Below are 14,701 nucleotides of genomic sequence, written 5' to 3'. Positions count from 1 at the left end.
TAGGAAATGACCAAGCTATTCAATACACTGTCGTCACTTAGTTTAGCACAACGATAGAAAGTCAGGTTTTTCTTGCCTTACTCTGGTGCCCAGAATTTCAGGTACTATGCTGAATAAGAAAAGGGTAATTGGACATCATTACCTTGCTCTTGATCTCAGGGAAAAAAGACATCTTTCACCATAAAAATGATGTTAGCTGAGACTTTTTGTAAATGTTCTTTATTAAATTGAGGCAATTCCCCTCTGTTCTTAACTTGCTGAGAGTTTTTATCAAAAATGAGTGTTGGGTTTTCTCAAATGCTTTTACTGCAACAATCAATATAACCACATGGTTTTCTTATTTAGCTGTTGATATGGCATTTCATATTTGTTGAGTTTCGAATGTTGAACCAGTCATGCATATCTAGAATAAATCTCACTTGGTTATGGTAAACAGTTATATTTCTGCATTGACAGATTCAGTCTGTTTATATTTTGTTGAGAATTTTTTAGTCTAAGTTCATGAGAGATACTAGTCTGTAGTTTTCTTTTTTTATATTTTATTTGTCTGGTTTTGATATCAGGGTAATTCTGCTCATAAAATAAATTGGAAAGTGTTTATTCCTCTTCTATTTTCTGAAAGAAACTGTGCATAATTGGTGTTTATTTAGAGGTATGATTTTGGTATGATTTTCCAGTAAAACCATGTGTATCTAGAACTTTCCTTTGAGGAGCTTTGTAATTATGAATCCTACAGCTGCAGATTTTGTAGTAATATCATCTATTCTGTGTCTTCTTTTTCATTTTTGTCAGTCTTAGTAGAGGCTTGTAAACCTCATTGATCTTTTTCAAAGAGCCAATTTTTTGTTTTATTGATTTTTCTCTGATGCTTTCTTATTTTCACTTCAGAGGTTTCTGCTCTTGATTTTTATCATTTCTTTCTACTTGCTTTGGGATATCATTTCTCTTCTTTTCTAGTTCCTTACAATAGGGGCTTACTTATTGGAGACCTTCTCTCATTTTCTAAAATAAGCATTGAGTGCTATAAATTTCCCTCTCAATGCTATTTTATTAACATCCTAATATTTTTGATATTTAAAAATGTTTTTCATTTTCAAAAATTTTTATTATTTTAAAATTATTTTAAAATATTTTAAATAATTTTATTTCCTTTGGATCTTATTCTTTCACTCATGAATTACTTAAGAAATATGTTGTTTAATTTTCCTGTTGGTTTTCTATTATAGATTTCCAGTTTAATTTCATTATCGTCAGGGAACATACTGTTCATAATTACAATTCTTTTCAATATGTTAAGGTTTGTCTTATGGCCCAGAATATGGTGTCTCTTGGTGAATATTCCCTGGGCATTTGAGATAAAAAAATGTATTCTACTATTGTTGGGTAAAGTGCTATATAAATTAAATGCTGTTGGTTGGTCGAGTTGTTCAGATCTTGTATACCCTTGATGATTTTCTCTCTAGTAATTCTATCAGTTGTTGAGAGCGAGGTGTTAAAGTCTTCAATTGAGGATATATGTATTTCTTCTTTCAGCTCTATAAGTTTTTGTTTCAAGTATCTTTGAAACTTTTGTTTGGTATATGAACATTTAGAATCATTATATCTTCCTAGCAGATTGAGCCTTTTATCACCATGTAATGTCTACCTTTGTGGCTAGTAATCTTCTTTGCTCTAAAGTCTACCTTATCACATATTAATATAGGTAATTCTGCCTTTTAAAATTACTCTTTGCATGGCATATTCTTCTCCATTCTTTTACTTTCAGCCTACTTACATCATTGGCTGTAAAATGAGTTTCTTGTAGCAGCATATAGCTGGGTAACTTTTTTATTTTAATTTGTTCTGAAGCTCTCTGTCTTTTGACTGGTATATTTGGGCCACTTACATTTAAAGTTATTATTCATATGTTAGTGCAAAGTCTGATATTTTATTATTTGTTTTCTATTTATGTCCTCTGGTTCTCATTTATGGTTTTTTTTTTTTTTTTTGGTCATACTATGGGTTATTTGAACATTTTTAGAACTCTACCTTAATTTATTTATATTCTGACTGTATTGCTTTCTAAAATTTTCATAGTGCTTGATTATTTTACAACCCATCTCAAGTATAAAGTGAAAGTGAAAGTGAAGACGCTCAGTCGTGTCTGACTCTTTGCAATCCCATGGGCTGTAGCCTACCAGGCTCTTCCCTCCATGGGACTCTCCAGGCAAGAGTACTGGAGTGGGTTACCATTTCCTTTATGGGTATTTTAATACCTGTAATTAATACCTGACAATCTACCAGTATCACCATTTAACTAATCAAATGAAAGTATAGAAACTTTACTTCCATTAGGCTCCTTTAACTTACCCACTTTTAATTATTAATTTATTGAGCATCATAAGTTTTGTTTCAGTCATCAAACATGATTTAAGAAGCTTGTAAAGTAAAAACAAAAATTAAAAAAAAAAAGAAGCTTATGAGGAAAACAATAATGTGAGGATTAATTTTATGTGACTGGGTCACAGTATGCCCAGATATTTGGTCAAACATTATTCTGGGTGTTTCTGTGAGTTTGTCTTTGGATGAATTTCACATTGTGTGTTAGCTAAGATGTAGACTTTATTCTGAAAGCAATGAAGGACATTGAAACTTTCTGAACAAGAATTACATGAACGAACTTGCGTAACAGATTGTACTCCCTTGCATTGTGCAGTTAGTGTTTACCATGATGACAGAGGAATCACAGTTAAAGTAGTAAAGAGGGCTTAGGAAATATGTTGGAAAAAGCTAACAAGTAAGAAATTTTCATTATAGGAATGTCTTTAGTTAGGATGAACATATATAGACTCATATGTGTATGCATATGTAACTGTATAAATTCTTATTGATTTGTTATATAAATGATTTTATAATCCTATATCTAACCAACTCCATCATGATTCCATCAGTAAAATATACTACCCACAAATCTATTGATTGATGAATTCTGAAGGATTATTAAACAAGCCCACATTTGCATTAATTTTAAGCAGAGAAAAGAGAACATAGGGAGTAGCTTAGAAAAAAATAATTCCCCAAATTAAAAAAAAAAACAAACCATGGAATTAGACAGATTTATCCAATGGATTCCTTTTGGGAACTTATGGAAAGACCTAGAAGTATGAAAAAAATGTGAAAGTAGTTCTCTAGGACTTCCTTTTGTCTAAAAAAGTTAAGGTGATCTCAAAATATTGAAGAAATAAACACAAGAAGCTTGAAGCTAACTATATATTTTTTAAAGAATCAGTTACTTTAAAATTAAGGCTGTACTGAATATAATCTTTAAATTTTAATAAAGTATAGCTGATTATAATATCATGTAATCATGATAAAACATTACATGTTTAATATTATGTAAATTTCAGGTATCATGTAACAGCACAATTACCTGAAACTTTTAGATTGCTTCCATGTCTTGGCTGCTATAAACAATGCTGCAATGAACACTGAGGTGCATGTATCTTTTCAAATTATGGTTTTCTCCAGATATATGTCCATGAGTGAGACTGCAGTATCATACGGTAGCTTTGTTTTTAGTTTTTTTAAAGAACCTCCATAATGTTCTCCATCATAGTTGTACTAATTCACATTTCCACTAACAGTATAAGAGGGTTCCTTTCTCTCCACATCTTCTCCGGTATTTATTATTTGCAAACTTTTTGATGATGGCCATCCTGACTGGTGTGAGGTAGCTTTGATTGACATTTCTCTAATAATCAGTGAGGTTTAGCATCTCTTCATGTGTCTTTTGGTCATCTGTATGTTTTCTTTAAGAAATGTCTATTTAGGTCTTCTGCCCATGTTTTGACTGGGTTATTTGTTTTTGTTTTGTTTTTTTAATTGAGCTGTATGAGCTATTTACATATTTTGGAAATTAATCCCTTATCAGTCACATCATTTGCAACCCATTCTGTAGGTTGTCTTTTCATTTTATTTATGGTTTTATTTGCTATGCAAAAGTTTAATTAGGTCCCATTTGTTTATTTTTGTTTTTATTTCCATTACTCTAGGAGACAGATCTAAAATAATATTACTACAATTCATGTTGAATTTCACATTTGAATTTACAGACTGAGTAAAACAAATTCCTCCTTCTTTATGCATGGGTCTCATCCAGTCAGTTGTAGGCCTGAATAGGACAAAAGGCTGACCGTCCCCTGAGTAAGAGGGAATCCTCCTGCCTGACTGCCTTCAACCTGGGCTATCAATTTTTTCTTGTCTTCCAATTTAAACTGAAACAGCAGTTTTTTCTGATCTCAAGCCTGCCAGTTTTGGGACTGGAACTACACCATCAGACCTCTTGGGTCTCTTGCTTTTTGATTGCGGATCTTGGGACTTGTCAGCCTCCATGATCACTTGAGCCAATTCTTTTAATAAGTATTCTTACACAGACACACACACATCCTATTGATTCTGCTTCTCTGGAGAACCCTTGCTGCTGCTGCTGCTGCTAAGTCTCTTCAGTCGTGTCCGATTCTGTGCGACCCCATAGACGGCAGCCCACTGGGCTCCCCCGTCCCTGGGATTCTCCAGGCAAGAACACTGGAGTGTGTTGCCATTTCCTTCTCCAATGCATGAAAGTGAAAAGTGAAAGTGAAGTCGCTCAGTCGTGTCCGACTCTTAGCGACCTCATGGACTCCAGCCTACCAGGCTCCTCTGCCCATGGGATTTTCCAGGCAAGTGTACTGGAGTGGGGTGCCAAGTGCCTTCTCCGCTGGAGAACCCTTACTGACACAGTTATTGTATGCACCTATATTTTTGCTTTTTCTCTGTTTAATTTTTATTGAAGTATAATTGCTTTACAATGTTTATTTCTGCTTTTTCAATCATTTCTTCCTTCCTGAAGCTCTAAGGTGTATTCTTTTACCATGTCCTTTCTATTTGAAAAACTTCCTTTGGTCAACCTTTAAAGGTAAACCTGCTAATGATAAATTCCCTGGTGGCTCAGATGGTAAAGCGTCTGCCTACAATGCAGGAGACCCAGGTTCGATCCCTGGGTTGGGAAGATCCTTGGAGAAGGAAATGGCACCCCACTCCATTACTCTTGCCTGGACAATCCCATGGACGGAGGAGCCTGGTAGGCTACAGTCCATGGTGTTTTCACTTTCTTACAAAACTTATCACATGTGGTAACAAAAACTGACTCTCAGGCAGTATGGGGTACCTCTTTCCTGGGAGTTCCATCTAGATTTGGAGTCAGGAACAGAGGGTGCTTATAGGATTACGTAGTGCCAAGGCTCAGATAGGAGAGTTTATGGCCTGGTTGTCACTTCTGCACACAGGCATCTGCTGAGAGATTTTGCTTTCTGTCTGGTATTTATCTTCTGGCACTGTGAGGGTGTTCCCTGGTTAACAACTATGAGGGACCTTCAGGTAGGCCTGCACTTTGCTCATGGCACACGGGAAACATTGCACGGCCACTGCTCCAATCCCAGACACTGGAAAAGCTGCTTCCTTGCTCCTCCCAGGAGCTCCTCTATGGTTCCCAGGCTCATCCAGCAGCCTCTGGGCTCACTAAGCTCACAGGCAGTCAGAAGACTGCTTCAGGTCCATCTGCTCACCTTGCTAGGGACCAGGAACACGAGTCTTTGTGGACGACTGGAGGGATAGAAGCCTGCAACTATTTTGTCCAAAACCAAGAGTTATCTGTGGTTCTCTGTTATTTCCACCTCTCCTTGGTTCTGGAAGGGGAAAGGCGTAGGGATCCTTCTCACACAGACAAAGTTATTTAAGCTCTTTTTGCTTCCCCTCTAATTCTTCCTTCTGTAGCCCAGAGTATTCTAAAATAGTTTTAGGTACACTCTAAGCATCTTCCTATTCTTCCAAAAGGAACATACTAAATTCTAAATTTAGTGAAAGAACTGCCAGTGGTGGAGGATCAGTCACCTCTTATTCAGAAAAATGGCTCAAGTCCCAACTAGCCACCCTGTGCACCCCACACCTAACCTGCCAACCCCAAAAGCATAACAAGACTGACAGAGAGAAGGGGAAGTTCCCTCTGAAGTTACCAGTTGTTGGAAGGCTATGTCTACAACTCTCCTCTGGGGAGGAGACATGCTTCTGTTTTCCTCCCCGTGTTAATCTGCTCAGGCTGTTTAAACAAAGTACCACAGACTGGGTGGCTTACCAATACAGATTTATCATCTCACAGTTCTGGAGGCCAGGAGTCCAAAATGAAGGTACTGAGGGATGGGTTCTTGCTGACGGAAGGGCTGGTTCCAGGCCTCTCTCCTCAGTGTGAAGATGATTCCCTTCCCCCTGTGTTTTCACATCATCTTCCCTATGTATGCACCTGTCGTTCAACCCAGATTTCCCCTTTTTATAAGGACACCGATCATACTAGATTAGAGTCAACACTAATGACCTTGTTTTAATTTAATTTCCTTTGTAAAGATTTCTATCTCCAGATAAGGTCACATCCTGAAGTACTGGGGATTAGGACTCCTGTATATCTTTTCTTTTTGAGGGATAAGTGTAAGTCCCTAAAGCCAAGTGATGAGCACAAAGGGGAGCCTGGCATTTTGTTCCCTGATGAAGTACCTGATTTGTCAGTGGACTTGCCAGCCTCCCCTGTGCTACCTGAGCAGGTAAGAGAAAGGTGGAGGGAAGCCCCCCAGCTCCAGCTACTCCACCTCTACCTGCCTGGGCCCCAGTAGCTCTAGGTTTTCAAGAAGAATGTTAGTTGTCAGGTGGATTCTGCACATGACCTCAAGCCCTAAGAACTGGCACACAGATGAGAGAGGAGGACACAACCTTGCCAGGGATAACTCTGTGGGAAAAAGAGGCACATACAGTGGGGGGATAGAGTCTTGCTACCAACTTAAGGTAAGCTGGAAGATACAGCTAAATCTCAGGGACTCCCCGTGTCTATGGGACCGAAGGGAACTCTTCATCCACAGGCTCTGTTAGGAGTAACTGTGACCCACAACCAGAATAGCAATTACCTAGATGAGTAGCCTGGAGGGCTGCAGTCCAGGTGGTCACAAAGAGTCAGACACGACTGAGCAACTACGTATGCATGCACGCATCCACCAAGAATGGCCCACAACTTTGTCAAGGCTGTAGGGCAAGGCCACCTCCCCCACACCTCCATAATTCCAGGGGGGAATAGATAGGCAATTGGTCAAAACTGAGGAAAGGGCCTGGAAATAAATCAAACCATGCCAGGCTTGCTCTTCACTGAGTTTAGACTCAACGATAACGTGCACATGCCCACACAGTGGCACTAAGATATATTCCCCTCTAGGGCCTGTTGTTTCCCTTGGCATGAGACCATGGGCAGTCTCCCCTTTCACTGGGTTATATTAAATATGACTTTTAATGACTATGGCTTCTATCAATCATCTTACAATGTAATAATATGTATTTAACCTTTCTTCTATTGGACATTCAGGATACAGTTTGTATTTTCAAATTATAGATCGTCATAATCATCTTTGTACATACATCTATGTCCAATTTCTATTTCAAAGAGAAGACATTATTATCCTCAGTTTTTTTCAGATGGGAGGATTAATGCTAACCAATTTCAGATGTTAAGTGACTTGCCTTCATCACATGCTAAACCCAAGTCTTCTGAATCACTGACTATGTTATCAGTAAATGAAAACGCTCCTTTCTGCCTAATGTAAAACTTGAAAAGCTATCTCATTTTCTCACCCATTTTACTATATATTAATATACTGTGTTATACTAGATAATGAGCTATGCTTTATTTATAGAATATTATCCATAATATTCTGTATATGTCTTAACTAAATGTATTTTATATCAGCTGGATAATTTCATTAGCATGAGAGAAAGATGGAAAAATTCATGAATTGGAGCTTTAAATATCTGTTTTCAAAGCCCATTAGAGAGAGGTAGTTTACCATGATAGTAACCATTTGTGACCACATATATATTACAGCACATGGGTCTGAATTTAATCTGAGTTTATCACACAGTAAAAGACAGCAGCAAAGTAGTGCTGAAGAATTATGGCCTCACTATTTCTTAAATATGGTTGGAACTCTGATCTGCCATTTCCATGCTGTAAAAACCTGAATAAACTTTATCTCTGCACCTCTGTTCCTATTCTATAAATTAGGAATAATCTTAGTACCTACCTCAGGGTTCATGAGAAGATTAAATGAGAAAATTCCTATAAGGTTCTTATTTTAGGGACAAAATATACTCCACAGAAAATGTTCCATGAATGTTACTTACTAATAGTACTTCTTTTAGAAACCACAGGTTAACATAGATATTGGATTCAGGGTTATTTACCCTCTGATTTAGATACAAGAGACTCATCAGTATTCACCCTCAGTTCAGCTCAGTTCAGTTGCTCAGTCATGTCCAACTCTTTGCCCCATGAACCGCAGCACGCCAGGCCTCCTTGTCCATCACCAACTCCTGGAGTTTACTCAAACTCATGTCTGTTGAGTCGGTGATGCCATCCAACCATCTCATCCTCTGTCGTCCCCTTCTCCTCCTGCCCCCAATCTTTCCCAGCATCAGGGTCTTTTCAAATGAGTCAGCTCTTCTCATCAGGTGGCCAAAGTATTGGAGTTTCAGCTTCAACAATACCAACTATTATTTTTAATATGTAAATACAGACACACTAATGCATCTGCAAATATTTATAAAAATTATCATCATAATAAGTAAATAGAAAACAGAAAAGTAATCTTTCTCAATTATAACAAAGGGCTTCCCTGGTGGCTCAGATGGTAAAGGTTCCACCTGCAGTACGGGAGACCTGGGTTTGATCCCTGGGTTGAAAAGATCCCCTGGAGGAGGGCATGGCAACCCACTCTAATATTCTTGCCTGGAGAATCCCCATGGACAGAGGAGCCTGGTGGGCTACAGTCCATGGGGGTCACAAAGAGTCAGACATGACTGAGCAACTAAGCACAGCACATTATAATAAATGTGTAATCCTGTAAGTTCCTATAAGTAAATCCTGTAAGTTCCTATAAGTTCTTTCACAATATGATAAATATTGGCTGAGGAAAATAATGAAATTAAATCATATACTGGGTAGACAGAAGTTAGGTTTAGCTAGAAATACAAAACTGATTACAGCAAACACACACAAGCCCTTTTTGCTGGAGCTCAATATGGATCATGATATAACTTCATGAAATCAAGCAGTATGTAACAGCACCAAGTGAAATTCCAACAAAGGGCTGTACCCCAACACATCTCTTCAAGTTGAAGCCTCATTACCAAAGCAAACACTTGCTGGAGAAGAATTTGGAGTTTTCTCCCACTCTTAGGAGGAGGATTATTCTGGCCTCCCAGGTAAACCTGTGGAAGATACCTACTTTCTGTAGAAATCTTCACCATGGAAAATAGTACACTTCACATTTTCTTTAGGTATGTCACAGATGAGGTTACCCAAAGACCAGCAATGGGGAAGAGGCAGCCTTGCCCGAGGATAAAGGATTTGTAAGATTGTGAAGAAATCTGGGCCGTTTCAGGAATGAGAAAATCCCTAAGCCTCCACTTCTGCCCAGCCCACAGGAAAGGGTGAGAGGCAAGAGGCAGGGAAAGAGCTTGCCGCGGCGCTGGACCTCAGAGGTAAGCCTTGTTGGTTTTGGCAATGCCTGTTCCCGTTGTTAGAACACGGCCGGCATGCTGCTGCCAACTCCCAAAAAGAATATAAGGCTTGTAGCACACAAGAGGAATGCTCCTTTCCTGCATCACAGGGTGTTATAAATAAAGCTGGAGCTTTTTATATACAATCTAATAGTATGCTACTCAATGGGAAGCAGAGGAAGGAGATGAAAAAAAGCCTCATTTTGCAGAAAGGAGAAAAAATGGACATCACCATTCATCTGAAACACATTTCAAAATAAGTCAAGGAATGATTGCATGCTATGGAGATATAGAATTAAGCCTACAATCCAACATACAAATTGTGTGTACGTGTGTATATGTGTGTGTGTGTGTGAAGTAACAAACAGCTCTTGCATTTTACCTGTAGGAAGAAGAATATACACTGTGGCAGTAGTTTTAAGGTGAAAGATAAGCCATGCTCTAAATCCTTCGTTTTCTAGAGCGGAAGCATTTCTCCCAGCAGGAAATGGAGCCCCAGGCCCCTACCTACCTGTGCTGGTGTGGGTACTGGGGCTGGCTGGGGGTGGTGGCCCGGAGCCCTGGGCTGGGGATGAGGGCTGTCCATCACTCAGCTGCTTGACTCGCTTGCGGTGAGATTTGCCATTGTAATGGACCTGGGCCTGGGCTGCAGAGTTTAGCTGGATGTTGCACACCTCACAGAAGGAGAAGAGAATTTTCTTTTTCTCTTTACTCAGCTGGTCCTCAGGCCTGTCGTTCTTTATCCCTTTTTCTTCAAAGCCCCTTAGAAAAGTTGCCATATTCATAATTCCATCTTCAGAGTAGTTGTCAGGGCTTAAGGAATACTTCATACCTTAAAAAAAAGTACAAATGCTTGTAAAATATATGCCTTCTTATTTTCTAGTATGATTATGATTAGTTTTCATGGTATGGTTTAAGCTAAAGTCTCCCAGCTACTCAGTAGTCATGCTTGGAAAAAATCACCCAAAGTACTTACCTGAGCAGACATGATCTTTGCACATGTGCTCCCTCTGTCTGGAGCATTTTCCACTCCTTCCTGTCGCCTTCTCCCATCACCTCTCAATTCTTTTGCCCTTTTAACTCCTGCCTACCCCGAGACCTTAGCTGGTGCATTACTCTCTCCAGGAAAGCTGTCTGACCCTGGAAATAAGCAGATTCCTGTCTACATGTGCTGTGACCTCCCTTCAGAACACCTCTCAGCCTGTGCACTTCCTATGTATGTGTGCACTTATTTGGTTTAAGTTTGTTTCCCCAACAGAGTGTGCACTCTGGGGGCAGCGGGGCATAAACCTCATTTCTGGATCTGTTTAAGGAAAGGTGCTTAATGAAGGGTGCTATGAATCCATACTGTGAGAAAGGATATGTGTAGACACAGAGGTATATATGATACACACACACCTCCACACCTGCCAACAAATATACGCTCTACCTAGGGGAGGAGGCGAGCAACAAAGACTAAAACACATTATGTCTGCAACTTACATTGGGTTGTATTCCAAAAGCCCCTTTATAAGTCAGCCAGTGAGAATTTGAACATATTTTCTTATAGATGAAGTGAAACAAATTGTTTTTAGGTGTCCACATTAGCCCATAAACATCAATTCAGTCTTTGATGAGGCTGAAAAGCAGAACATCTGAAATACAAAATAACAGAAATACGATATATGGTAATCCAACAATTGAAAAATAGAAAAAAGTAAAACAGACTAAGATAACATTTGGTTTAAGTGCTGATTTTCATTTATCTAGACAAGGATAAAATGATAAATTATAATCTAAGTAAAGATTTTAAAGGAGTACCTTTAAAAGTACCTTCCAGTACCTGAAGATCCCTGAGTAACGAAGATAGCCTCAGCTTTTTATTTTGTTCAGTTCCACTTTAACATATACATTTTTTTTCATTTTAGTTAATACCAATATTACCTGTGTTTTATACATATCAGTGTGACTATTACAATGTTTTCGGTTCTCAACTAGAATAAAGAAAAAGATACTCTCATAGAGGAAAGAGGAGAACGATATTCAAGAATATTTGGGCAAAAACTAAGGGAAAGGGGGTATCCATGAAAAAGATTTGGCTGAGGTGGACCTTAGCGTGCTATGAGGGATGAAGTGTTCAGACAAAGGGAGGATCGTAGCTTGTGAGGGATTCTGCCTGTGGGAAAAACTCCAAGATCTTGGTCTGAGAAGTTGATTGATCCAATTTGGCTTGCAGCTCTAGAGAGAAGCAACAAAAGAATAGTCCGTATTTGGAGCAGTCACCAGTTAAATGTTTAAAATTCAGAAAATAAATTATAGTACAAGGTATGACCATAGAGATATTGATTCCATGTATACAGTATGCCAAGAACTTCTTCACACTCACACACCTTTTTGCAAACTGCCATATGCATCATACCATATGCCAAACCATAACCTTCAGAGAACTGTTAGAATGTTACTAATTTTGATGTGTCAAACCTCTTTGGTTCGTAAATACTTTACCCTGATGCCACCAATTTAAGGAACTCTTTATTTCACAAAACTTTCCAAATGAATCTATTCCTTTCAGCTCTCCAAATAGACAATATTCTTCCTTAAAATCTATTCAGACTACACAAAAATCAGGTTTAAGCAATTCCTATAACTGAGTTACAAAAAATAATTCCGTTATAATTGAAATGTGATTTGAACTGCCCATATATCAATATTTTTTGCTTTAGTCCCTAAATCAAAAATGCTATGGTGTCACAAAGCCCTTTTCCACATAAAACTTGAGAAAATATTAGTGCCATATAAAAGTTATGTTCAAACGTATTACTTTGTACCCTGTCCTAAAATATTAAAATTTATCATAAGAATTACTGAACTAAATAATAAAAAAAATAATTTTGAAAATAAACTTGTCATTAAAATATTATGCCTTGCTTAGAAAACTAATCTATTGTAAAACATAAGGAAAACCAATAACTTTTTAACTTTGCAAAGTGAGGTCAGGCATCATCTCACTGAATCATTGAAATCTAAGTGTTAAATTTCACCTCAAGCAATGAATATCCTTGACTCAGCTGGGTAATGATGATACTTCCATCTGAAAGTTCAACTTATCTGGAGGTCGGTGGACTTGCCCATGTTCCTAATTAACCCATGGTATTTCACAGAAATAGGACATACATCATATGCTCCCTTTTAAATCTGAAATCTAAAAAATGACTTCTTTGTATTATAAAAGATACAGTCAGCTTACCAATGCTTTCTGACTGTCATTTGTCCAAGAAATAAGTGGCTTTAAAATGAAATAAATGGCTATTCTAGAATTCCCTTGTAATCTCTGCATAATGCCAGAACCCTTCATAACTTTGATTCCTATTTTCTCATTTACAGATGATCTCCCAAGCCTCCAACACCGGGTCTGTGGGCCACTTTAGGGAGGACACAATGCCTGGGGGTAGGGTGTACATTCTGTCCATCAAGTCCCGGTTGATTAGTCCTGTGCTGGCTTCACTACACTTCTTCCGTCTTAGGAGAAAAATAAGTTCAGCCCCTGTTAATAGCCACTTGCAAGCAGAATATATTTAATTCCAGAGGTTTGGGGAAAAGGACCTAGAGGTAGTATTGCAGCAAGATATCAGAGTCTCAGCATCTACTTTTGGTCTGAGATGATATAATTTCTAAGTTACGTGTGGTGAAAACATTTATAATGTTATCCTTTGGGCTAAGCTAAATCACTTCAGTCGTGTCCGACTCTGTGCGACCGCATAGACGGTAGCCCACCAGGCTCCCCCGTCCCTGGGATTCTCCAGGCAAGAACACTGGAGTGTGTTGCCATTTCCTTCTCCAATGCATGAAAGTGAAAAGTGAAAGTGAAGTCACTCAGTCGTGTCTGACCCTCAGCGACCCCATGGACTGCAGCCTACCAGGCTCCTCCATCCATGGGATTTTCCAGGCAAGAGTACTGGAGTAGGGTGCCATTGGGTAATAGTTTAAGTAAAAGAAAAGAAAAGAAAAATCCCACTTTCTATTTTAAAGTGTTTTTATCAGACTATCTTAAATTACATGTTTCACTTGCACAGGGGAGAAGGACCTTGAGAGGCATCGAATTTTAAACAGAGCTGTGGGCAGTGCTCTGCTCTGGATAGTTTGGTGGGCTTACATGGAAGGTAAGAGAGGTCAAGATAATCAGACCAAGTATTCTATGTCTTTTTTGTACTATTTTATCAGGTTATATGGCCAAGCATTTAACATCTATGACAGAATACGATATTTTGGTACCGGTCAAGGAATAAGAAAGTTGTTCCTTGAGTTACTGCTTTGGGGGAAAAGACAGGATGGGATAGTCTTATGTGCATCATCAGTCGCTTTGGTCGTGTCCGACTCTTTGCAACCTTGTGGACTGTAGCCCACCAGGCTCCTCTGTCCATGGAATTTCCAAGCAAGAATACTGGAGTGGGTTGTAATTTCTTCCTCCAGGGGATCTTCTCAACCCAGGGATCAAACCCATGCCTCCTGCGTCTCCTGCACGGCAGGCAGGTTCTTTGCTGCTCAGCCATCATGGAAGCCCTGGTGGGGTAGTCAGTAACGACCTAAAAGTGAAGTGAAGTGAAGGCGCTCAGTCGTGTCCGACTCTCTGCGACCCCATGGACTGTAGCCCACCAGGCTCCTCAGTCCATGGGATTTTCTAGGCAAGAATACTGGAGTGCGTTGCCATTAAAGAGTGATTTTTAAATAACCAAGATGCAATGTGTCAGGAAATTTTATATTTAACAACTTTCTCTAAAACTGGCCTTGACCTGTGTAGCTATCCAATTGTCTTTTGTAATAAATTTAAACAAAAAGCAGCTGATTCAGAGGTAAAGACTGGAAGCCACAGGAAGAATGTAAATACATCTTACCTTAGAAACAAGAATGGTCTGAGATCGCTGAATTTCAAATTGTACTATACTGTTACACTATACTGAATTGGGGATCATTTCAGGTTCATAAACTCATCTTTAGGGAAAATACTACTCTTGTCGTGAAGATTTTATGGAGAGACCACACTTATTTGGAAGGGTAGGGTTACCACAAAAGGAAAATACTGTTCCACTGTGAGTCTTACTACAAGATTGATGGGAGC

The 14,701-nt window shown here is 38.8% G+C and overlaps 1 protein-coding gene and 1 non-coding gene across 3 annotated transcripts in view; one reads left to right on the top strand and one right to left on the bottom strand.

The window, feature by feature from the left end:
- The window catches only part of ZNF385B (zinc finger protein 385B), a 352,923-nt gene extending 342,487 nt beyond the window's left edge, over window positions 1-10,436 (bottom strand). For both annotated transcript variants that reach the window (XM_052655478.1, XM_052655486.1), the window contains exon 1: window positions 10,118-10,436. In XM_052655478.1, the coding sequence (XP_052511438.1) occupies window positions 10,118-10,436 (319 nt within the window). The remainder of the gene's footprint in view (window positions 1-10,117) is intronic.
- TRNAC-ACA (transfer RNA cysteine (anticodon ACA)) lies at window positions 4,955-5,026 on the top strand. Its single transcript has one exon. It is a non-coding gene; the product is annotated as a tRNA-Cys (tRNA).
- Window positions 10,437-14,701: the final 4,265 nt, after the last annotated feature.

This window comes from Budorcas taxicolor, chromosome 2, assembly GCF_023091745.1.
Source record: "Budorcas taxicolor isolate Tak-1 chromosome 2, Takin1.1, whole genome shotgun sequence".
NCBI classification, from domain to species: domain Eukaryota; kingdom Metazoa; phylum Chordata; class Mammalia; order Artiodactyla; family Bovidae; genus Budorcas; species Budorcas taxicolor.
This window is presented reverse-complemented; position numbering and strand designations above follow the sequence as displayed.